This window comes from Nannobrachium achirus, assembly GCF_963921795.1.
Source record: "Nannobrachium achirus genome assembly, chromosome: 2".
In the NCBI taxonomy this organism is placed as follows: Eukaryota; Metazoa; Chordata; class Actinopteri; order Myctophiformes; family Myctophidae; genus Nannobrachium; species Nannobrachium achirus.
Window position 1 is genome coordinate 31314985 of NC_137811.1, and position 24818 is coordinate 31339802.

Here is a 24818-nt window from a genome sequence, read left to right on the forward strand (position 1 = left end):
AAAAGGCTAGGATGTACAGGCTATGCTACACACACACATTTTGCTATAGCAAAACGCTGAGCAAAAAGGCTACAGACATATGACATCACTAGACAAACATGATGCTACGTACACACATTTTGCTATGGCAAAACGCTGAGGAAAAAGGCTACAGACACACGCACAGCCATGTATAGGACCGCTCAAAAATAATTAGATTTTGGCATACTGTGGTGGCATGGTGGCTGACGATCTGTAGACCAGTATTGCAAGCTGACAAAAAAGATGGCTAAACGGTTGGCAGACAGTTTGAGAATCCAAGAGTTAGCTGGTTTTGTCAGAAGTCCTCTTTATTACTTTTCATTGGTTCAATATTTTTGAGTGGTGCTAACAGCTGATACCATACAATATAGGCCAAAATCTCGAAGGAATCTCTATGGGGGAAAAAGTATGGAAAATCCAATATGTTTTGCAAATATAATACAAATTCCCCAAAAAAAAGGTCTAGGATAAAACAGGTTTCAGTGTGGTGCAGAGAAAGCGCCACACAATTATTATACCAATAGAAAAAAAAGGGAAAAGGAAAAAAGTCTAGGATCATCAAGTAAGTTTCAGTGTGGGTAGAGAAACGCCACACAATTATCTTATGTACAGTATCTAAGAACCAGTGTCGCAAGCATACTTTTGAGTCCATTCTCTGGCTAATGTATTGAACTTCTGTTTGTCCGATTTATAGATGAGCGCAATGTCTGTGACAAGAGGGTCATCTGGGTTTGGATCGCATAGCAAAGAGCAAATGGATAACAACACTTTTGACACTGTAAGTGCAGGTGACCACTTTGATTTTAAGATGTCAAGGCAGATGCTGCCATTGCTGCTTATGTTTGGGTGATAGATTCTTGTCATGAATTCCACCTTTGGTGGTTTGAAAGGGTAGTCAGAGGGGAAGTGGATATCGAGGACGAACAGCCCTCCTTGATACGGGCTGTCAGTCGGTCCGACGATGGTAGCCTGCCAGTGAAATAGGTTCTCGCCGACTGGACCAGCTGTACACTGAGCTGGTGGGTCCATTCCCAAGTCAAATAACTCCTTCTGTATTCTCTTTGAGGCCATGTCAAACCCAGTTGAATAGTATGTTAACTGTAGCGAGAGGTTGGGCAGCTGTCAGAGATTACTACACTTTGATTCGGGTCAGTGTTGCTCTCAGTGACTTCTCCGTGAACTCGTTTGCACACTGCCGGCTGTACTGGCTGTGATCTATCTTATAAGGACCAAATTCATCAACAACCACAACGTCACCTTGTGACCTCACAAAGGGCAAGTCGTGACATGTACAGCCTTAAACTGCCTGTGTGTCTGTTCGTCGATATGCCCAAATATGGAGATGACTGATGTCATACTTACTGGCCTCCTCTGACACGGCTACTGATGTCATACAGTATGTCACAGACTGGCCTTCAGGTACTTTTTGACTTCATCTATCTATAAATGCGAGAAGTCTCTGCGTGTCTGTCTGTCTGTCTGTGTGTCTGTAATCCGCGTAGCTCGAGAACCGTTCGTCCCACCGGCTTCAGATTCGGCACACGCGTTCCCCGCCGTGGCACGGAGTGCAGTGCCGGGTCTCGACCCGACCCGACCCGACGCGCGGTTTTCCCGAACCGGCGCGAAACGTTCGGAATCTCCTTATGCGGGGTTGATTGTTGACATCAGGCTGTTCCGGAGGAAATCGGCGAAAGCTCTGACTCATTGTGACATCACTTCATAAAAGGCTCTGACATCACGTACGCCACATGAGTCAACAAAAAATCTCTGTGAGTGTGTATGTATGTATGTAATCCGCGTATCTCGAGAACCGTTCGTCCCACGGGCACGCGCGTTCTCCATATATGGGCATAAAATGAATGCCCCCATATATGGGCATAAAATGGATTGCAGACAGACAGATACAGATATCTCCATATATGGACATAAATGGACAGAGGCAAACAGATGGTCAAAGATCTCCATATATGGGCATAAAATGGACGCAGACAGACAGATACAGATATCTCCATATATGGGCATAAATGGACACAGGCAAACAGATGTTCAAAACGGGTCCTATGACAACAGGTGTGAGGTTTGCATTAAAGGGGGAACCGGCACTGTGTCTGCAACACAGTTGGAGGCACAGACAGATACTCCATATATGGGCATAAAATGGACGAAGATAGACAGATATCTCCATATCTGGGCATAAAATGGACCCAGAACTATAACTGCAGTGATCTCCATATATGGACATAAAATGGACGCCGACAGACAGACAGACAGATACAGATATCTCCATATATGGGCATAAATGGACACAGGCAGACAGATGGTCAAAACGGGTCCTAAAGGGCGGGGCATTCATTCCCTATTTACATTGTTCCGAGTTGGCCAGGTCGCCGACTAGACGCTAGTCTATCTATAAATGCGAGAAGTCTCTGCGTGTCTGTCTGTCTGTCTGTGTGTCTGTAATCCGCGTATCTCGAGAACCGTTCGTCCCACCGGCTTCAGATTCGGCACGCGCGTTCCCCGCCGCGGCACGGAGTGCAGTGCCGGGTCTCGACCCGACCCGACGCGCGGTTTTCCCGAACCGGCGCGAAACGTTCGGAATCTCCTTATGCGGGGCCGCCCGATTTCAAATTCACCATACTGCCGTCCCTGCCATATTTGGGCAAAATGATGTCATATGATTACGGTGACCTGTTAGACAAGTAAATCGACTTCACACTGGCGTTAAGGGTCAGTTGGACAAGAAGTGGTCCAGAATCACTGATCCCTGATTCCAGAGCCTGATATCACTGTGACAGCGTTGTGACAGGGCCTGTCACTGCCCTGTGATATGATACTGACCATGATACTGACCAATAAGCAAGGACAAGGTAATACATCAAATGCATAGCAATAGTAATCTAAGGTCGTAGGTAAACCAGGAACCTATCATCAGTCTAACAGTATTTGTACATTGAAACTATACACATGACCTGGTGGTCATCGAGGCACCGCAGGTAGCTGTAACATTGACCTGGCAACAGTCTTCTACATAACATTCTATCTAATTACATTTTAGCCTTTGCACGGTTGTCGAGGCTAGGGCAAGTGCTACGGTAAGTGCTAGGGGCTAGGTTGGAGTCTGAAGAGGTGAGTCTTCTGATACTGACCATGATACTGACATGATACTGGCCATGATACTGACATGATACTGACCATGACACTGACATGATACTGACCATGACACTGACATGATACTGACATGATACTGACCATGCCACTGACATGATACTGACCATGATACTGACATGATACTGACCATGACACTGACATGATACTGACCATGATACTGACATGATACTGACCATGATACTGACATGATACTGACCATGATACTGACCATCATACTCCCAACCCCGCCTCATTTGACTGCAGAGTTGAAAATTTGTCTGGAATGAAATGAAGAAAATGTGCACTTGAACCAGGGGTCCAAATGGACCCTTATGGGTCTGTAACTCTGAGAGTGTACAATTAATTGTAACAATGTTTTTTTGAGCGGTGGTAAACCGCTCCATAGAGTGGCTGTGCGTGTGTCTGTAGCCACTTTTTCCTCAGCGTTTTGCCATAGCAATGTGTGTGTGTGTAGCCTGTATTACATCACCAATTACATCCTAGACCTATACCCTAGTCTGAAGACGTTATGCAAGCACGACCACCGCTCACTTCACATTGGGTGTGATTTTTATCTTTTATTATTTGGGACCCCAATCTACACTGTGTTAATTTAACTCTGGGAGAGTGTACAAATGGACCCATAATGCTAGGTACTAACCATGTTTGTCCATATGATGACAACATGTCACACTACTTTTCAATGTTCACTGTCCAAAAGACGTGCATGCTATAGCCTGGTCTACTCTGGTTGCACTGTAAGGATATAATGACAGTCCTTTATTATAACCCTTCCCCCATTGCCCGTGCCTTTTCATACATGAGGACAATGTACGAGGAAAGGCACGAGGTAGGGCATGTGTGCAGCCAGGCAGGCATTGTGCTCTACTGAGCTCCTTTCTAGATTTCTGTGTTTCAAAACTAACAGAATATTACCAGGTGTTGAACATGGTAATGAACACGGTACATGAACAAAAACAAGAACAACGCACCGGTCTCCGCCAGACCAGGTATTGCGGGACAACAAAGTAAAAAAAAAAGAAAAAGAAAAAACATGGTGGAAAACTTATCAGGTGGAAATATGGCGTGGTTTAATAATCCAAGACCTATATGGCAAAACGCCGGTTATAGCGCCACCATGAGGCTGATTTGAAATATATAGGGTGGCATTTCTTCCTTGGCCTAGTGGGCTCATGCAGTTTCACAGCAATCGGACACTGTTCATGATTTGAGGCATTTTGGCTAATGCCAACAACCTTGTGTTTATGAAACGGCAATTCATCTCCTGCACCACAGAGGCGTGAAAGCGGTTTGTGAGAATTAAATACTATACATATTAATACATTCGGCCATCTGGCCTATGGCCGTCCGGCTTGGCAGAGACAATAAATAAATAAAGTGCATAGCATATCTTGCTACAAGTCACTAGTGTCTATAGCTCAAGCGTATAGCCTCCACTAACAGGACAGTCAAGTCACAAGTGGCACCGGGCACAAGTCAGTGGGCATTGCGATAAGATTTAGACTTTTAGGCTTTCCTCCAACAAGCTATAGGAATGAAGTTCATTCCTGAGTGCTTGGATTCCTTCGGTATTTGCACAAAGATGTGAGGAAAGTGCATGCACAGCTATACTGGGGATAAATCAGGTGTGCGCACAATTTGAAAAATGACCCTAAGATCGAGTTAAAGATGGAATCCAAGTACATTTGTGTAATTGAGGCTCCAGGGCTCGGCAGGGATATGGGGATCTGTGCAGCAGAGGCAGGCAGACCTGCACCACACACTAACTCAACCTTCTGCCCAGCGGCATGCTGGGAATTGTGAAGTGAGCGATTCAGCGGGAAAAGTGGTAGGGGACCAGGCACTTTATCCCACTGATTATTCTTCCTCCCCTATGTGTCTTTCTCTCTCTGTCTCTGTGCCCACACCGGTCTGTGCACACCGTGGAAGATACAGCAACACTGCTTGCTGTTGGCTACCTCTGCCCAGGTTGTCAGGTTTATCATCTTGAAGTAAAAAGGTTGCGCCTGTGGCACGGAGGGATGTCAGCTTCCAAAATGCTTGAGAAATGCCTCTCTCTCGCAGTCTGGCTTTGCTGCTATATAATAATAATTTTGAAAAATCGCTTGTGGAGATTTCCAGGAGGTTGGCATCATCAGACCTGAGGGAGTGGGAGGGGGAGGGTGGTACGTGGTAGTTTGAGGGCCTTGTAGATGGTGAGGAGTCTTTAATGCTGAGTGTTTGTTTGACCCAGAGCCAGTGAAGGTCTTGGAGGACTGGTGCGATGTGGCGTATAAGGCGTATGGCTGCTGAACCACACAAAGTGGTGCTTGATTCTGGTGATCCACACAGCGCTGTTGTTGGTCAATATTGAGAGCACGAGTTTCCCATGAGATGGAAGAATACTGATTTCCCTTTATGTCAGCGAGAAACTGGTTATATATATATATGTATACGGCTCGATAAATGCTTTCCAGAAATCCTGCTACAGGCTTTTTTTTTTCATTCAACTTAACACTCACTCGAGAGCTCAACCCCCCCACTTGGCTGGTCTCCCTTTGTGCCAGCAATGCGAGGAGGATGGTCCTTAATGAAATCACACTGTAGTGTTTGACCTGCGGAGGTCAATAGTTTGAAACTGAAGTGTGTATAAGTGCAGCTCACTTCATGTCCCAAGCAAGCACAACATGCAACGCAAGGAGCAGTTACGGCTATAAATAGCGCAGAGTGCATGAAAGACACCTTGGCCACTATTAGACGTTGCAGCAAACATAGCCCTCACTCACAGGCTCTGGCCTTGTCATACATTATGTGCTTGAGCAGGTTGTAAACACACTTTGGCCAAATTGGATGTGTGTATTGGCAAATGCAGACATGCACACACACACATGCACGCACACACACACACACACACGCTATTATAAACTCCTCTTCACCTACAAATCCCTGCACAGGCCCCTTTGATGGCGTTTGTGGCCATCCTGGCACCCTCCCTATACGAGATAACCAACCGGCACGCCATGTCAGTATCATGGTCATTGGTCAGTATCATGTCATTATCACGCCCATATATGGTTATCTCTGTAATCTGTCAGTCCTTGTCCCTATTTGAGCGGTGCTAACCATTCCGTCCACGTCTCTTTTATGGAGATCCCTGATGCCATCAATATTAAGCCCATATCTTGGAATACCCATATGGACATACTGTGTCAATCTCATGTTGTCTATGACATCTCTTAGTAAAATGATGAAGCCGGTCGATTTGACATATGGCCCAAGTGCGTGCCACCCAAACTGTGGAAGGAGTATAGTGTTTATCGGGAAAGATGGATGGATGGAAAGAAATAATAAAGTCGGACAAGTACTATAGTGTTAGGACAACCACACTAAATATGCCACAAGCTGACAAGCATTATTTGCCACATGGATTTCAAGTTTAAATTGCGAAACCCCTTGTCGGTACTTGTGAAACATCACCAGTCGTAGTCCAAGTACTATCCCAATTGAAATGTTTGCATCTAGCCAAGTACTGTCCAAATGCTTGGATGTGAACTTGATCCACTCACTTTATCGAGGATACACTGCAGGATGTGACACTGTGATCGTGGGACAGCCAAATCCTAGCATTCGTTTTGCACCAACCAGGCAGCAATGGCTGGAGAAAATACTGCTATTGTGTCATGAAATGGTATTAAGAGGAAGGTGGTGCGGGGACTTCAAGTCCTTCAAGAGGAACTAGCTGACTGCATTAAGGTCGTTTGAGTTTGTCAATGTGGAAGGTGAGTTTGAGGGGAGTTTAAGATTTCTTGTGGCTCAAATGTAATATAGTCAAAACGTAAAATCAAGTTGAAGCCTACTTGAAAATGTGCTGGCATTTTCTCTGATGTTTTCCACTGTTTTCACCGAAACACTTAAGAGTATGTGACCTCAAGATGTGTTCTCCGGTCTCATGAACATCATGGAACAACAGAACATTCTTCCCAAGTTAACTTGAGGAGAACATTCTTCCCATGGACCCAAGTCCGCGTTCTTTGCGTACTGTTGAGAATGACCATGATTTTCCACACACCTTACAAAATGAGGAAATGACATCACGTGCCCAGACTGAGACAGTCAAAACTGTTGCAAGCGAGGCAAATGAGGCAGCAATATTGACTTTATACAATGAACTGAACCTGACCATAGAATGTGGAAACATCTTACATCCATCCATCCATCTTCAACCGGCTCCAACAGAGATTTCCAGTTCACAATTTAAAAACTGAACACAAAAATCCAAAAAAACAGGCTTCAGATAGGCTATGTGCCCAATTTGGTGCAGATTGCTTAATATTTTTAGGAGCAGTGAAAAAATTGATTTGGTCAAAAGATGGTAGGCTACACAAGATGGTACATAAACTACAAATGGTCTCCTAAGTGGGCGCCGTCTGACACCAAATCTCGCAAATGTCGAATGTTTACTGGTGCTAGCTAGATCCTGCGAGACCATGTTGGAACAGAGAAAGGTCAATTATAAATTTGATTTTCTCCTGATTTGTATTAATATTATGGTAATATTGTGTGGCTTGTAATGATTGGGTCCAATATTTAGTTCAGTGTACATGGGGCTAAAGAATGGTTCAGAAGCTGTGTTCACGTTCACTCGTCCATTGAAATAACAGACTCCAAATTGCTTCCGGTCCCCTAAAAAGGCTATGCGCCCCACTTCACGCAGATATGGAAAGTAAACCGGAGATGACTAGTCTTGCCATTTCCATCTTGGATCTATACAGTACTTTCAAGATCTTAGTCTTGTTGTCGTTTAGTCTTAATAAACAAAATGAACAACTGATTGAAAGTCATTGCAACGGAACCTCACCAGATGGCCCCACCTGCTGCATGTCCATTGAACTCAATGGATGCCATGTTGTGTTCTGCTGCACTTTCTTGTATTAGGACAGAGTTGTCTCGACCATGGATCGTAGATACTGCACTGGCTGCTGCTGTCTATTGGAATGTACTGGAGTGATGTGTCAGCCATCAATAGGTCACACAAGGTGTGTGTGTCTATTGAGGCAGTAGGTATATGCACTATTAATATAATCACAAGGGGCAGCCGCGGCCCGCCGGCCTACCGGTCCAGGCGCATACCACATGGGTTCTGATGCCTGACAGCATGTTGCAGGTTCAAGTCCCGATCCCAACAACCTTTGCTGCGTGTCATCCCCCCATCTCTCTGTCAGTCAACTATCCTATCAATAAAGGCATAAAAGCCCCCCACAAAAAATCAAGTCAAGTTGCAGAATTGTCAACCGATTTGAGGCCAATTGAGGTGAATTTCGCAACCTGATTATTAGCAGTTGAGACTTAGAATACAATGAGGACAATAACAATAGGGTTACAGCACCTGTGTTGCCTCGACGACCACTAATAGAATGTATTATCATTCTAACAATATGCATGGACACACCATCACATAGTCCCCATGCACAGTCACACTCTTATCTCTAAGTTTCAAATGCAAACACACATACCAACATGTATGCAGAGACGTGCATGCATGCACACACACAGTCATGCACACCCATATCTGTTGCAAAATCATCAGGTCAGTGATTTCACCCCTCTGATGCGTTTTCCTGTTTTCACTTGGAGGATGTGGTTACATTTACTGTATCACACATGCTGCGTCCTCCTCATTCAAGTCGTGTTCGAAACGGCTGCAGCAAATTGTCGCCCACGAGCCTAATAGCCCACTCGTGTAGGCTACTGACTCATTAACTGTAACATCTAATGGAAATGGGCTGAACGGTTTGTAAGAATCTCACCCGTGTGGGTCCACAACATAAAATTACCAGTTGATTAAGATGCATAGAAAGAACAGTCCTCCTCAGATGATATGAAGAATATGACAGAGATTATGTTGCTGAGGTCAACAGATGGAGATGGGGGGAGAGGAGGGGGGGGGGGGGGGGGTACACACTCATGGCAGGGCATGTGAGTGCATCCCAAGTAGAGGCTGAAGCAAGGAGACATGCTCAAGGACACGTTTAACAAGGCTGCACTGCCCTCTGCTGATGATCTGCTGTAAATGGAACAGAATTGCATTTCTGAATTAAGTTAGGCCAAGGTTGTAATAATGATGTCATTGTCCGAACTAAGGTGTATATTCCGCAAATTACACTGATGTGAGTTGTTTATGAATGAACATGTACTTGGTTATAACTTATAAGACATATGTCAAGTGTTTTTTTTTCTTTATTATTATTATTATTATATAACTATTATTATTAGATTTAAAATAACGTAAAAAACTTAAATACATTTTATTTAACATTTAAACCCATTTGTTTTCAGCGACTGGCCTGTTTTGAATCAGGTTAAAAGAGCTTCTGTTCAGCAGTCACCATCGGGATGAGTTCACTATGATACAGCTGAAACACGTTGATGCATGAACAGAGAGAAAAGTTATTTTATAAAAATTATTTTCCATAAAACAAGCAAATTTTCAGCAGTGAGTAAAATATCTCATTAGTAAATAATGCCGTGTTTAGTTAACATATATTTATTGAACATTGTTGAGTATGATACCGCTCTCGTTGTATTAACTCTAATAATATAGTATAAAAAATTAAAAAAGTACAAATAACAACAAAGACGGGACAAGGCATTGTAAACAACATCCAGAACAAGATAAAAGAAACAGCTCTCATCATGGCAGTATTTTCTGAATAAATGTTTTTTTTTTCTTTCATAAAACATGAATAATTCTTTTACTCTGTATTTTATAGTGTCATCATTGCAAAAAAAAAAAAAAAAACATGCCTCGAAATGAGACGTCAGTCAGAAACATTCCCAGCATCTGGGATCAACGTAGTGTTTTTCCTTTTCCTTCTTACAGTATTCGATATCGACACAAAACGCTGAAAAGGGCCCCCCCAAATATCCATATCCAAGTCCATATTTTCATAGGGTACAAAACATGAAACGTACAGAGTAAAAGTAACAAAGCGGGCTCAGAAAATAGCCTCTTATTAGTTTATATGACCATGTCCGACTCTCTTCAGAGTCGCTAACAGAGAGGGAAAAAAAAAGGTTGAATTAAGATGAAAGAGTGGAAGATGGGGCAATTCTGCAAAACATCCCATGCTGCCTTAGGCCAGGATTGTGCCGCAAAAAAAAAAAGGAAAAAAGAAAAACATTCCTCATTGGATGAGGCCAGGACAGGGGTTCTGCCGAGTGGCTGGGTTAACCCCATAGTACCAGACATGGTCGTCTGATGGCATCTGCTACATGTGATGGTCAGCATACTGTATGTCCAATATGCAGTGCTTTATATTACTGGATTTGGAAATGGTATTAACCCATTAAGATGTGGAACCACCTTAACCATTATTTTATGCTTTAACTATTTCAAAAAATAGCAGATATACAAGCTCACAGCGCGGCACCGAGTCCGCGCTGCGAGCTAGTAGATCTGCTATTCTTTTTAAAACAAGATTTTTTTGGCTAATTTTTGAATATGTCTTTTTAAAAGCATTTTGTAACTCAAATATTTGCTTCTGGGCGTCCCTGATATATCATATTTTGAGATGGGGGGTCGGCGGCCAAATACATGTAATTCTAGGGGCCCTTGACATGAAACAGGTTGAGAACCACTGACATAGAAACGTTTTTCAAAAACCTTAGAAGGATGTAGAAGACAAAATATTCAAAGACTTACACAAACGTTCCAAGATAAAACAGATCTACAGGCTCGCAGCGCGGCACTTGGTGCGGCGCTGTGAGCTTAAAGCATACAATAATAGTTAAAGTGGTTCCAGGTGTTAATGGTATTAAGTGGGTAGGGGGACAAGTCCTTCAAGAGGAGCCAACTAACTGACTGCATTACGGTCGTTTCAGTTTGTCGATGTGGAAGGTGAGTTTGAGGGCAGGGCCGAGCTTCAATCCCATGTATTTCATCATCATGTCACTCCGCAGCAACAGCAGGGCTTTGCCGTCAATCTCCTGTAACAGACGGCAGGGAGGAGTTTAAATAGAAAGAAAGATTATGGTACCTACCGAAGCATCAATCTATGCCAATCTTACATCACTTTTCCACAGCATGTTACCAGCTAAACCTGATTTGCCTTTTTTTTTGGCTTTCCATTAGGCCAAAGTACCTGGGATTCTTTTGGTAACAGTATTAGCTCCATTAAAGTTCTAAGCGAGCTGAGGCGACACCCCAACATGATGTGAATGTTAATACTGCAGACTACTAATTGGACAGACAGAATCATCACTATTGTGTATTTATGTCACAATAGACTCCCCTATATGGCATGGAAGCTCCTGAGTCTTGAATAACTGTTAAATGTTTAATGAATCACTATTGAGCAACTGCATGGCCTATTTCTCACCTAAAATTATATCATAAACTGTTTTGTTGGACTGTAAAGGTGAAATAGATATTTTTCCAGATTAGCATTAGTGCTTTAAGTCCTATTGAACTGGTGGTACCATGCAATGGACTGTGCAAAGTAAACCTGACAGATAGAAGTGCTACGTGAAATCTGGAATCCAAAATAACGAAAGTGGACTACTAGGTCGACTACCTTTTTTCACTGATAAAAAAAAAAAAAAAAAAGAACGAAGCTATAATGACTAAAACTAAGACTAGATATATTGACAATTTTGTCAACAGATAAAAACTAGACTAAAACATTCTGACATACATAGGGTATAAGTGGTTAAGTCTAAATATCTGCATGAGGGGCTGATACTCACGTGTTTCCTGAAGAGGTCGGCATGTGGGGCCAACACTGGGTCAATGTCTCTGATGTACTGCATGACGTCCTCCACTGTCCACAGGTTTGGATCTTGACTGCTGGGTCTGGGGCTCTCCCGGAAACTGCCTGAGCCTGGCCAAGAGAGAGAGGATTAGGATTTTATTATTGGCCTGCAAAGTGAGGCCAAAGAAAACGAGACAATAACCATAAACTTTAGCATCCACAGTTATGGTTGCACTGTAGGTTTTTCCTGTACACAGTATGTCAATTTATATTTGCTCTGGCGATAAGGCATATTTTTTAATTCAAATATTCACCCTTACATTTTTATATTGATAGACTGTAAATACTCTTATGTTCATTCATTCCCATATTCAGAGGTGCAGTGCAGATCTCTGGGGCCAGAGGCTCAGTATTTTATTGATTTTGGTTCTTGAGTATTGCTCTTACCTGTGCCTCGTCTCATGTATTTCATTATTTCTACCACTTTTTCGAGTCACGTGTTCAAATACTGGATTCTGATTGGCTAAATTCCGGAGGTTATGAGAGGACAACTGCCGCAAAGTTGTGTGAGGACTTGTCCGAGATCAATGCGCCTCAGTGTACATCCGGGGACTTCAGGAGGTAGTCGGAACACCTTTCCCCCAACCAACAAATGAAGGTCGCAGCGGTCCTATGTTTACTAACGTGCGTACTATCGTCGCCGATTTATTTGGATCCAATGCAATCCGCCAACTTTAAAGCCCCTTTTCTCTGAACCTATGCCTTTCTGGAAGCGAACAGCCTCTATTTACGGCCGGAACGGTGCTTTTAACTGACGTTAGCTTAGCTGTAAGCTAGACGCATGGATTAGTATGGAGTTGGCGCCATCTGTTGGTGAGTAGAAGATGTTGTTGGTGGAACTATCTGCTGTCTCGCGGAAGTTTTATAGGCAATAATGATTGTAACTTAAGATCCTTGCAAGTTACAACTATGTGTTTTCTTTCATGTATAAGGGAAAAAGTGGTAGAAAAGCTATTTACCACTCGGGGTCGGACATTATGCTCTGATAATGTCCTGTGTTAGGGTGTTATCGGACTCGGCTTCGCCTCGTCCGATAACACCCTAACACAGGACATTATCAGAGCATAATGTCCTCTCACTCGGGGTAAATTGCTTACATCACTGCTGTTCCACCTGAATTCCCCTCTGGGGATCAATAAAGGCGTATCCTATCTATGTAAGCAGTCAGTGAGCATTATTACAGTGGTTCTCAAATTGTAGGTCGGGACCCCAGGTGGGTCCCCAAATTATTTTGGGTGGTCCACAGATGATTAACTTAACTCATTTCCTGCGATCCCCGTCGAAACCGAAGATTTCCCGCTGTACCTCTCTGCGATGCCCGAGGAGCCCGAAGATTTAATTAGCTTAAACGATTAAAAGTATGGTCGCTGTATATAGCCGCTTCGGAGACTTTAGGCCCACCCCCTAACTGTATCCGGTCGTATTTCCCGTTTGGACCGGATCTAGGTTTCCATATCCGGTCTGACGTCCAATCGCAGCTCCGTTCGCATAGCTTTTCATTGTAAAACGCGTTTTTTTTTTTTTGTAGCTGTTTGATTCCTCTACCCGCCTGGCATATGATCCGCGCACATATCGTCTGCTATGTGCGCGTACCATAGAGTATATATAAAATAGAGAGCGGACGAGCCCCGCCCCCACTATCATTTCAATGCAAGTGCTCAGTGGCGTTTTGAAGCAACGGCTACGTGCTAGCATGTAGCTAATCCAGGTGCATTCTGGGGGAAATTGGTCCCTATTAGAGACCACAAATTACGTCACGCTGCTCTCCGCTCAGAGGAAGGATTGTCTGGAGTGGAGGGGGCGGGGCCAAAATGCGCGTTTAGGCTGCAGTTCCAACTTTGGCCACCATCGGGGTTGCTTCAAATCTAGCCCTGGGTTCGGGGGCTTGGCGCGTACGTGCCCACGTGTTACCATAGCGCACAGCTGGCTGTGTCCAATGTTTTTTCATGTAAACACTGGCGGATAAGCAGGGATACAGTCTCGCAACGGATATGTCTATTTCAATGGGGTTTTTTTTATTCGAAAGCTGTCACCGAGTCTACACGTCTACTAGATGAGTCGCGCACAGATCGCGCACGATGCGTGCGTGTGCCCACGTTAAAAGGTAAGGACAATTTGGCAGCTGCTTACTACAGCTATGTTTAAAATGGCAGCAAAATTGTTAATGTGCAACAATGTTTTCTCACTCAACAGCAAATAAACCAATATAAAGTTTGAGTGTATAGACTGAGGGTACATGCACATTTCTAAAGTGACAATTGAAGGACTTTTTAATACCTCTAAAATGGCAAATTAGACATTGGCCAAATTGTCAAATATTAGAGTCAGAAAGTGTGAAAATAGCCGATCTACATGCTCACAACGCCTCGCGTTGCGAGGCGTTGTGAGCATGTAGATCTGCTATTTTCACAATAGAACCTTGTAATAAAAAATGTAATTCCTCAATGCTTAGGGATCTTCAAGGTGGGGGGTCCCCAGTTAAAATATGATTATTTTGTGGGTTGCGGCCTGAAAAGCTTGAGAACCACTGCATTAATGCACACGGCGAGCACTGGGCCAACAGCCCACGAAGCTCTGTACCTGTGGAGTTGAGATGCAGCAGCTTGGATGGGGAGCGCAGGCCAAGGGGCTGGGGCTGTCCTGTGGAGCGGGGAGAGAGCGGGCTCTTCTTTAAGTGCTCTGACCCTCCCACGCCGTTCTCCACATACGACTCACCTGGAGGAAACATGGAAGAGACAATCAGAAGAAGACGGAGAGATCAGAGAGACAGCTCTGCTCTGATTGGTAACAGGGACACGGTCAATATGTCCTGTCCTCCTCCCCCTCCGGCGATGCAGTCCCACGCACAGTGGGACAGTCAGTGATTGATGGCGGCTGTCGGCTGTCGAGAATTTAGAGAATTCTGAGCACTGCTCTCTGGGGAGAACTGACCGCTGCGAGCGAAAAGCCAGCATGTGCAAGCGTCTGGACAATGGCGACGACAATGACAGAGGAAGTCATAGTAAAATGCGATGCTTGTAGGGCCTAGACACTATTCAACAATGTGTATGTGTAACAAAACAGGAAATAATCCTGTTTATGGGGCTGTTAAGTCTGACATCATTTTGTAGGCAGAGGAGAACTTTTGGGGCCAAAAGGCCCCCAGCGCCCGTGAATCTTTTTACTATTTTTACTATTTACTATTTTTTCTTCTCTTTGTTGTTGAAAGGAAAGTGGTAGAATTATACTTTAGTCGTTATTTTTGTCTCGGATCTGTTGAAATAGCGAGGGACAGATATTGATAAATAAATCTGCTTGGAGGTCTGACTACAAAATGATGTCACGGCTTAAAAGCCCCATACATGGGAAGAATTAACGTTCACTTGAATGCATTTTTAAAGATGAAAACGGTAGCAGCAGAACTTAACAAGTACCTACTCTGACTGTTCATACATTAATTTATATCAAAGCTATGGAAGAACAAACACAGCGTTTATTGACAAACTAAATAGGGCTCTTCCACACAGACTGTGCTGTCCAGGGGAGCCAACCGGTGATATTCTGATTCCAAACGGCCTCTCACTGCCACCAACAGATGGAGATCAGGCTGGGACATGAACTCAGTCTGGTGCCCTCTAGTGGAGGGGTTCCCAAACCTTTTTGTCTCAGGGCACCCCATTAATATTTTTTTAATCCGAAGCACCTGTACATTATAATTTTCACTCCCAGCACCTTATATTTATAGCATATCGTCGTTGTCGGGTGGAAACCTTGTATGTCCAAAACCGTTCGTTTTGTATTTATCATCTATAAAATGTACTAAACTAGTGAAAACAGCCGATCTACAAGCACACAACTCGCGAGGCGTTGTGTGCTTGTAGATCGGCTGTTTTCACTAGTTTTGTGCGACAGAGGTTTCTGCCTGACAGTGACAATATTTTAGTGATTATGTTGCGAGGAAAAAGTTGAGATAATAGCCATTTTGGTTAGAACTGACTGAAAATAACTTTGTACTTCTTAAATAGTTCTTCAAGTGTCCAAATAAATTCCAAATATTATCAAATGATCTCGCGGCACCCCTGGACTGCCGTCGCGGCACCCCAGGGTGCCCCGTCACCCACTTTGAAAAGCCCTGCTCTAGTGGAGGGAACTGGGGGTGTCCTTATGGTGCCTTGGCACAGGGGGTTTCAAACCTTTTTGACTCAGAGCACCCCTGTAAATAACCGTTTCACCCACGGCACCCCCTGAATAATACTGTTAATTTTTTTTCCCTCATATTATGCAACGTAAATATACACATCTTTCCACCTGAGATACGGTAGGCAATGTCACAGAGAAATATCCGAAAATAACTTAACCCATTTAGGCCTAGAATTATTGACTGCTTTAACTGTTGAAAAATAGCAGATATACAAGCTCACAGCGCGGCACCGAGTGCCGCGCTGCGAGCTTGTAGATCTGCTATTTTTGAAAAAGTCGTGAAAATGTGTGCAAATCTTTGAATATATGTATTTTCAAAGCGAACGTTTGTAACTAAAATGTTGCTTCTGGGGAGGGTCCCTGGAACTAGATATTTTGAGATGGGGGGGTCCGTCATTTTGGGGGTCCTTTAGTTCTTCAAGTGTCCAAATAAATTCCAAATATTATCAAATGATCTCGCGGCACCCCTGGACTGCCGTCGCGGCACCCCAGGGTGCCCCGTCACCCACTTTGAAAAGCCCTGCTCTAGTGGAGGGAACTGGGGGTGTCCTTATGGTGCCTTGGCACAGGGGGTTTCAAACCTTTTTGACTCAGAGCACCCCTGTAAATAACCGTTTCACCCACGGCACCCCCTGAATAATACTGTTAATTTTTTTTCCCTCATATTATGCAACGTAAATATACACATCTTTCCACCTGAGATACGGTAGGCAATGTCACAGAGAAATATCCGAAAATAACTTAATACTTGACGTTTAACCACTTGAACCCCAGCATCCCTATTCTGGGGGGAAGGTTCCCTCAAAATAGCCGATCGTAGGGAGCTTGTATATTTTCTATTTTTGGTGAAGAGAGTTGGCTGTAGATGGAAAAAGAACTCATCGAGTACAGTGCAAATCAGGTCTGTTTTACTAAGCATAGTGAAGTCATATTGATGAATTCCAAATATTATCAAATTATTCTGTGGCATCTCTGGACTGGCACCACGGCACCCTAACATATTTATCGTTCTATAAACCTACTTTAATTAATAAGAGTTCATTCAACTGTGTGCCATCTATCATTTTCATTTGAGTGACTATTCAAATGTTGGATATCCCATTTTGGATCTAAGCTCTTTAAAATCGAATTACCGTAACTTAATTAAAATCTAAGGAAATTGACCTATGAATAAGTGATGAACTCACACTGATAAGGTTAATGTCATTTTCACCAATGACAACATCTCCTAATTGTTATCTCCAAGACCCTGCAAGACTATCAGACACTTCTGAACATCTGAGCAATAATGAGGTGTGCTGTGGAATCCTGTGGCTGGCGTAAGCATCAATGGCACAGAATCGGATGAGTAAAGAACCTCTGATATAGAAGACACAAAACTCCTAAGTCCAATTTAATGAGAAAGAAGATTAACTTTCACCCCCAACCTCTCTTCCAATCCAGAAAGAATCACGAAAGGCTTGATTTACTGAACTAGTAGAACAGAGAGTGTGTTGAGTAACTTCTTAACCCATTCAGAACGGGTACACTATATTGTGTATCATTATTTTATGCTTTAACTATTGAAAAATAGCAGATATACAAGCTCACAGCGCGGCACCGAGTGCCGCGCTGCGAGCTTGTACATCTGCTATTTTTGAAAAATCGTGAAAATTTGAATTTTGACCCGATTCTATAAGTGTCTTTTGAATCCTTCTAAGAAAAACCTATGTTTCTATGTCAGCAATCTGGCTAGCCATCGTCAAAGAAAAGGTCCTTTTCACTTAAATGGAGCTCAGTTAGTCTGTTCTTGAGAGACTACTATGTCAGTGGTTCTCAAACGTTTTCATGTGAAGGACCCCCCAAAATGATATTTATTTGGCCACGGACCCCCATCTCAAAATATTTAGCAAAATTTGAGTTACAAACGTTCGCTTTGAAAATACATATATTCAAAGATTTGCACACGTTTTCAAGACTTTTTCAAAAATAGCAGATCTACAAGTGAGCTTGTATATCTGCTATTTTTCACTGGTTAAAGCATTCAATAATTCTAGGCCTAAATGGGTTTTAATTCACTGGTAGATAAGGCCTTACTGTCTTTCCAATAACATTTACTACTTACTGACTATTATGTGCATGTGACTCGCCATGTATGGCCTACTTGTACGCCAGCAGAGCGCGCGCGCCATGAGGTGTGCTCACCACTGGCGATACGAGTGACATCACCACTGGCATCACCAGGAATGCTGGTCCCTCATTGGCTGTTAATGACGATGTTGCCAGAAATGCTGGTCCCTGATTGGGCTACGGGTTTAAACAAAGAACGACACCGACATACATACCCAGCCGATCGCAAATATATATTATTACTTGCCCTTGGGCAGAATAGTCATCATTGACTGTTGTATCCATGTGTCTGTCTATGTCCCTTTAATGCCCATACATTAGGCTATATGGAGGTCTCTTCTCTGTCTGCCGGCTTTGTTTTATGCCCATATATGGTGTTCCGTGTCTGTGACGTCAATACTATGACGTCAGAGTACAGACAGACATCAGACGGACAGACAGACAGACAGACAGACAGACAGACAGACAGACAGACAGACAGACAGACATTCGGGAAATTCATAGCTTGATTATCCTGGTGGTGGGTTTTGGGTAGTTTGTGTATTGTACCTTCAGTGGAGTGGTGGTGGGTTTTGGGTAGTTTGTGGGGCAGGGGGCTGCTGTAGGACTCCTGCAGGAAACGTTTGGTACCTCGTCCCGGTCCCGTAGTCAGACCGTCTCCAAAGCCTCTCCTCTCTATGAGCGGCACACACAGGAGGACAAGAGGAGTCCAATTAGCACAGGCGGAGTAGAAGAATTATAAGATTTAGTAGGACTTTAGTAGCAAGCCGGAAGAGGGGGAACAAAACAAATCAAGACAAATTGTATTAAACCACAAAACACATGGTGCTGATGTTTAGAAAGTAGAGGCGTTATTATTACATTTCTAAATGAGAAGAGATGTAGAGACTGAAAGGTTGACCACGGAAAGCAGGGGGGGCCAACACGGCCAAAACCCCCCAAAAGACTAACCTTCAGTCACTGTTGCTATGTAAACATTACAGGACAGTTGAATTTAACCCCAGATAGTGTACAAATGAGATAAGGGCCATAACGGTCCATTTGGTTCCATTTCAGTCAAATCTAAGCTGAAATCCATAGCTTTCTTGTCAAGTCAAGACAAGTTAAACTTTGGCCGGAAGCTAATAGCTCATATCAGGGGCGCCACAAGCCCTTTTGGTGCCTGACTCACAACTGGCTGTTGGGTTGTGAGATCAGAAGGTTCGAGAACCCCTGCTATAGCCTATGAGCTTCAGGCAGTACTAGTGGCCAACCACTAGGTGTCCTACTTAACAGCAGGGTCTACATTTCTCAATGGAACAGCAGGGAGAGGGAGAACACTGCAGATGTGCTAGTTAAGCTGTATTGTACATATTCTACCATACAAATTGTTGGTTACAATGATGTTTTATTCATTTAATAAATTCAAGATTGTAGATTATCACTGAGTATTTATTTTTATTTTTTGTTAGAGAACTAGACGTGACCTTTGGTTAGGGCCGAGCAAGTACCGAAAATATATTGTCAAGAGAAAATATATTATAATATATTTAACCGTCATAATCTTGCCCATGTAGGTTAATCGAATAATCGAGAAGCAGAGTTGTATTGTACACTAAAAAGAAATCTTTGTATATATCAACGAATCAACACAAAGAAATTCAAATAGATTTCTTTATAATCGACTAAATCTATTAGTCTGATTAACCACTTAAACCCATGAAGCTTTGTCGTGCAATGGTGGTGTACATAGACAATCTTCTTCTATCTTCAATATCTTTTTTTATATACATTTTTAAACAAAATGCCAGAGGGTGCCTGAGTATTCAACTCATTCATTAATCTCACTCGAAGCTAAGTTTGAAACCAGTGAGATATTGATGATTTGCAGTCATAATTACCTGTCTTGTAGGTGTGGCTTTCGTAGTGCAGGCCCCCTCTGGCCACGGGCTGGCTGCCAAACAGAGGATCACAGTGGAGGTTGTGACAGAGCTTCTCCAGGAAGCGCAGGACGTATGTGACACTGCTGACTGTGGGCAGGGTCAACGTGTGCTGTTGTTGCTCAAAGAAGGCTGGAGGGGGACACAAACACACACATTCACAGTCAGAGTACAAAATAGACACAAACACAAAACATTATACATACACAATCTGGGACATTTTTGTGATGTCAGTGCTGGAAGCAGAGCTAAATGACGCCTCTGCACTAATTTACATTCAAGTCAAATGTGTATTTTGTTCTATAATCTTAACTAGTAGTGGTTCTCAACCTGTGACAGTGAGGTGACAATTCTTAATACATTTAAGACCTTAAAAAAGAAAAGGAAAAAGACCATTACTGCATCAAAAGTAATCAACAAACAATACTATAAAAACTGGTCCATGTCTGATTTGTCAAATAATATAAGAAAGAGGCAAAACTTGTGAAAATAGCCCATCTGCAAGCTCACAAGTAGATCGGCTATTTTCACAATACTCGTCTGTGGAACTGAGTCAAACTAAATATAATGCCTCAACTGAGACTGGGGTTGTCCCCAGTCCATATATGATCACCTTGGGGGGGGGGGTCGCGGCCTGAGAAGGTTGAGAACCAGTGTTGATTTTGTCGACTAAAATTATGACGAAAAATGTTTGTCGACTGCGTTTTTTTCACTGACGAAAACTAAATAAAAACTAAGCTGTGATGACTAAAACTAAGACTAAAATGTTAGGGAGGGACTAGTGGAGAAGAGAGTCATTTTATGTTTGGTTGCTCTCAGGTGTTGCATGCTGAAAATAGCAGATCTACAAGCTCACAATGCGACGCGTTGTGGCTATTTTCAGCACGCAACCAAGTGTAAAATCGGTCATTACGATGCCATCAAGGCCAGCCAAAATACATTTCAGTTGACTAAATCAACTGTAGATTTGGTCGCCTAAAATCTTATGATATTTAGTCGACTAAAATTAGACTAAAACTAATACTTTTCAGGTGACTAAATTATGACTAAAACTAAATGACATTTTATTCAAAAGACTATGACTAAAACTAAATCTAAATTTGCTGTCAAAAACAACACTGTTGAGAACCACTGATATTGTCACTAACCTGAGATGACCTCTCCGCCGTGGCCTGACTTGAGGCAGGAGAAGACCATGGCCTGGTTGGGTGCACAGTCCACGCACGCCTGGACGCACTGCTGCAGCACAGAGGACGCCCGGCCCGGACCAAAGTGGTCCGGGAGCTGCTGGACCCGCCGCTGGTCCAAGTGGGGCCCCACCTTGCCGTACTTGTTCAGGTACACACATACTGAGGGCAGAGCAAAACGTCAGCTATCAGTTAGGGCTGTCACGATTATGAAATTTTACATGACAATTAAGTGTCACTCAAATAATTGCGATTAACGATTTAATTGTGTTTCTGTCATTGACAATTACATTCCTGTTTGGCTTGTAGGCTTTGAAGTTGCACATGGCAGATATGACACATAACCTAAATATACAAAGAAATTACTTACATATTTCACAACTTTATACTTGAAAAAGAACCTTGATAGTGGAAATAGTCGATCTACAAGCTCACAACGCGCCGCATCGCGACGCGTTGTGAGCTTGTAGATCTGCTATTTCCACTATTTTTGAAAATGTTTGAAAATATGAACATTTTTCAACATGTAAACGATTATGATGATTATGACAAAATAATTGCGATTATGTCAAATAATTGCGACAGCCCTACTATCAGTAAGCACTTATCTAAAGCAGCGGGTACTTGACATTTTGATTAACCAATCAACAGTAACGGTATCTAAATGATGACCGAAATGTGAATGCATAGCTTCATGTATCATGAAACGTGCAGGCATTTTTATGCTTTTGACTGCTGGACCTCATTTTAAGTCAGGATGTATTACATAGATTGACCGATTATTAATAATATAAATCCCCAGAGGCAGCCCAATAAGCAACATTCTTAAGCTCTCCATAGAGGCCTATGCATCTGTAATGATGTATTGTACGTGTGGTCCTGTGGATGCAGTGTAGTACCTGTGGGGGCCTGTAGTGCAGAGTTGGGGATGGTAGCGTTGTCCAGGGGCACAGTGCTGGTGTCAGGCTCTGGGGTGCTGCTAGTGGGGGACGTGGGTACTGGATTAGGGACCACCCGCGGTTTTCTCTGGACACGCACACACACACACGAACACGCACACAGACATTACAATGTGTTCACATGTTACAGATTCGTTCGATTCAATGAGCAGATGACAGACAATAGATAACTGTCTTGTTATTTCATATCAAGGCTTTGAGGCTAAACCCTTTGCTGAGGTGTACAGTATATTAGTGAGGCATATGCGTGCCGTGTAGAGGAATCCGTTTTTTCCTACCTTGCTGCCAGGTTTGGGCCCTCTTTTCTTTGGGATTTTGATGGGTTCTGTCTGGCTCTGGGCCTGCTGCAGAGCCACCCTCTGGGCCCAGTTGGCAGGCAGTCTGCCCCTGGGTCGCCCCGGGCCTGTGACTGGTCTCCCCGGGCCTGTGACTGGCCTCCCCGGGCCTGTGACTGGCCTCCCCGGGCCTGTGACTGGCCTCCCCGGGCCTGTGACCGGCCTTCCCGGCCCTGTCACTGGCCTCCCCGGGCCTGTGACTGGCCTTCCCGGGCCTGTCACCGGCCTCCCTGGGCCGGCCATCGCGCCCTCTAGCCAGCCAGCTCTCTTGGCCCAGCCCATCTATATGCAGCAGCAAAGACACAAAGGGAAAAGGTTATTGTGGTGGTAAATGCTTATCTATTTTTGGTGGGTTGAATAGTAACTAAACCCCCACATCCAGATCTGTGTGATGCCTGACATCTAATGAAGGTATCACATGACCCGTTACCAAAAACCAGCCAAAAGCAGAAAACCGGTTCAGTACCTTGCTTTTCTCAGTTAGATTTGGGCTGGGCAATATAGCTATAAAAATGCATATCAAATGCTGGCATGTGAAGAAAAGGATGTTGCAAAGGAGATGAATTAGGTTTGTATGAATTAACTCCCCCATATCCAAAGATGATTATCACTTGTCAAGGATGTTGATTGAGGTGATTCACGGTATGCAAAGTTAACTATTGTTAACGGCTGATTAGATCGCCCAGGCCTAATGTCAAGCATAACACAGATTTACTAGGCTTGGAGTTTAGGTACTTTTTTAATGAAGATGGAATATTATGCAGCCAGCAAAGGGCAACATAACGTCTATAAAAATGTTTCCTGGCAACAAGATGTTTACATGGAATTTAAAGCTGGCATTCACGTGGGAGTTGCCGTCAATCTGAACAGCTGGAAAATATTTCCCCTTATTCCGTCTCCATTTTTTCAAACAACTGATCATCAGAATGCAAGAGGATACTTTAAATTCACTCATCATGACAAACATATGCAGCCAATACAATGCAAATACGACACACATCCATGTATACAGTATCAAACATAACGAGGCCATAATCTATCTTTAGAACTAGAACTCAGGGAACTTACGCAGGATAGGCACTTACAAGCGTTAAGCTTCAGCCTACTCCTTTTGATCACCACAGTGAAACTGTTCACTTTTATTGATGTATGATTTATGATTGTATTTATACTGCGTGAAGATGATCAAATAAACTAAACTAAACTAAAGAGGCCCATAATTAACAATGATCAATTTTGGGTTATGCTATTCCTTAACGCTTACACTTGTAAGTTCTGTGGCAAATAGAAGCAGTGAAACACAGGGCACTTTGGTGGTATTTTGTGCCAATGCATTGTGGCACGGAAGGACCATAACCAAAAGCAGCCATCCATCCATAAGGACGGCTCACACTTCTCACCTTGCTGCCAGGCTTAGGGCCTCGTTTCTTGGGGACCTTGACGGGCTCCAGGCCCTTGCCTGGCTGTGTGCTCTGCGTTCCTACTGCAGAGGCCTTCTGAGCCCAGGGCCCCGTCAACTTGGTTTTCCTTCGGCCCGGCTTACGCCCCCTCTGGCCCGGGGGTCTCCCCACCGTGGGGGTGGGGTGCATCGTCGGGCTCTCCACAGTCCCGTCTGTCAAGGCCCCGAGGCTCTTAGGTAACACTACTATACAGAGAGACAGAAGCACAAAGACCATGGACGGGACATGGGTGAGAAATAGTAACACAACCAATGACAAATATGAACTGTTGCAGTGCAATTTTTGGCCAAAGTTCTCAGAATATAGATGCTAGGGTACAAGTGCTTAATATAAAAAAAGTCACAAAGATTTGGAGGACCCCCTGTAGTAACTCTGAGGACCCCCTAGGGGTCCCGGACCCCCTGTTGAAGACCCCTGATATAAATGATCATTTTAGTCAAAACCTGCAACCTGTACCGGTATTTGTTTTTTAGCAAGGTAGCAGGCTGACACTAAACAATTATTTTTCGACGCGATTGCTCGAACATTTAATTAGATTTTGCACCCACACCCACAGAGCTTGCACAAGCAGCAACAGTGACTGGTTTGCATAAGCACGCTTAACCCACACACGCAACGACGGCACGGCAGCAGCAACAACTATTGGTACATCAAACCATTCAGAGGTGTTGAAAAGAGCAGAGTATTTATTA

General features: G+C 43.6%; 2 protein-coding genes across 7 annotated transcripts in view; both read right to left on the bottom strand.

The window, feature by feature from the left end:
- Window positions 1-636: 636 nt before the first annotated feature.
- Window positions 637-1092, bottom strand: LOC308297689 (ubiquitin-conjugating enzyme E2 2-like; the record flags this gene model as incomplete). Its single annotated transcript, XM_080741232.1, has 1 exon — window positions 637-1092. The coding sequence occupies one exon, from the start codon at window positions 1090-1092 to the stop codon at window positions 637-639; it is 456 nt and encodes a 151-aa protein (XP_080597358.1).
- A 9568-nt stretch (window positions 1093-10660) lies between these two features.
- The window catches only part of LOC308279936 (polycomb protein SCMH1), a 31519-nt gene continuing 17361 nt past the window's right edge, over window positions 10661-24818 (bottom strand). For 5 of the 6 annotated variants that reach the window (XM_080720160.1, XM_080720161.1, XM_080720162.1 and 2 more), the window contains 9 exons: window positions 24067-24311; window positions 22610-22948; window positions 22272-22398; window positions 21334-21534; window positions 20147-20317; window positions 18816-18941; window positions 14559-14693; window positions 11914-12047; window positions 10661-11154 (listed from right to left, as the gene is read on the bottom strand). In XM_080720160.1, the coding sequence (XP_080576286.1) occupies window positions 11035-11154; window positions 11914-12047; window positions 14559-14693; window positions 18816-18941; window positions 20147-20317; window positions 21334-21534; window positions 22272-22398; window positions 22610-22948; window positions 24067-24311 (1598 nt within the window). In that variant the 3' untranslated portion in view covers window positions 10661-11034. The remainder of the gene's footprint in view (window positions 11155-11913; window positions 12048-14558; window positions 14694-18815; window positions 18942-20146; window positions 20318-21333; window positions 21535-22271; window positions 22399-22609; window positions 22949-24066; window positions 24312-24818) is intronic. The other variant, XM_080720158.1, reaches the window with a different exon arrangement.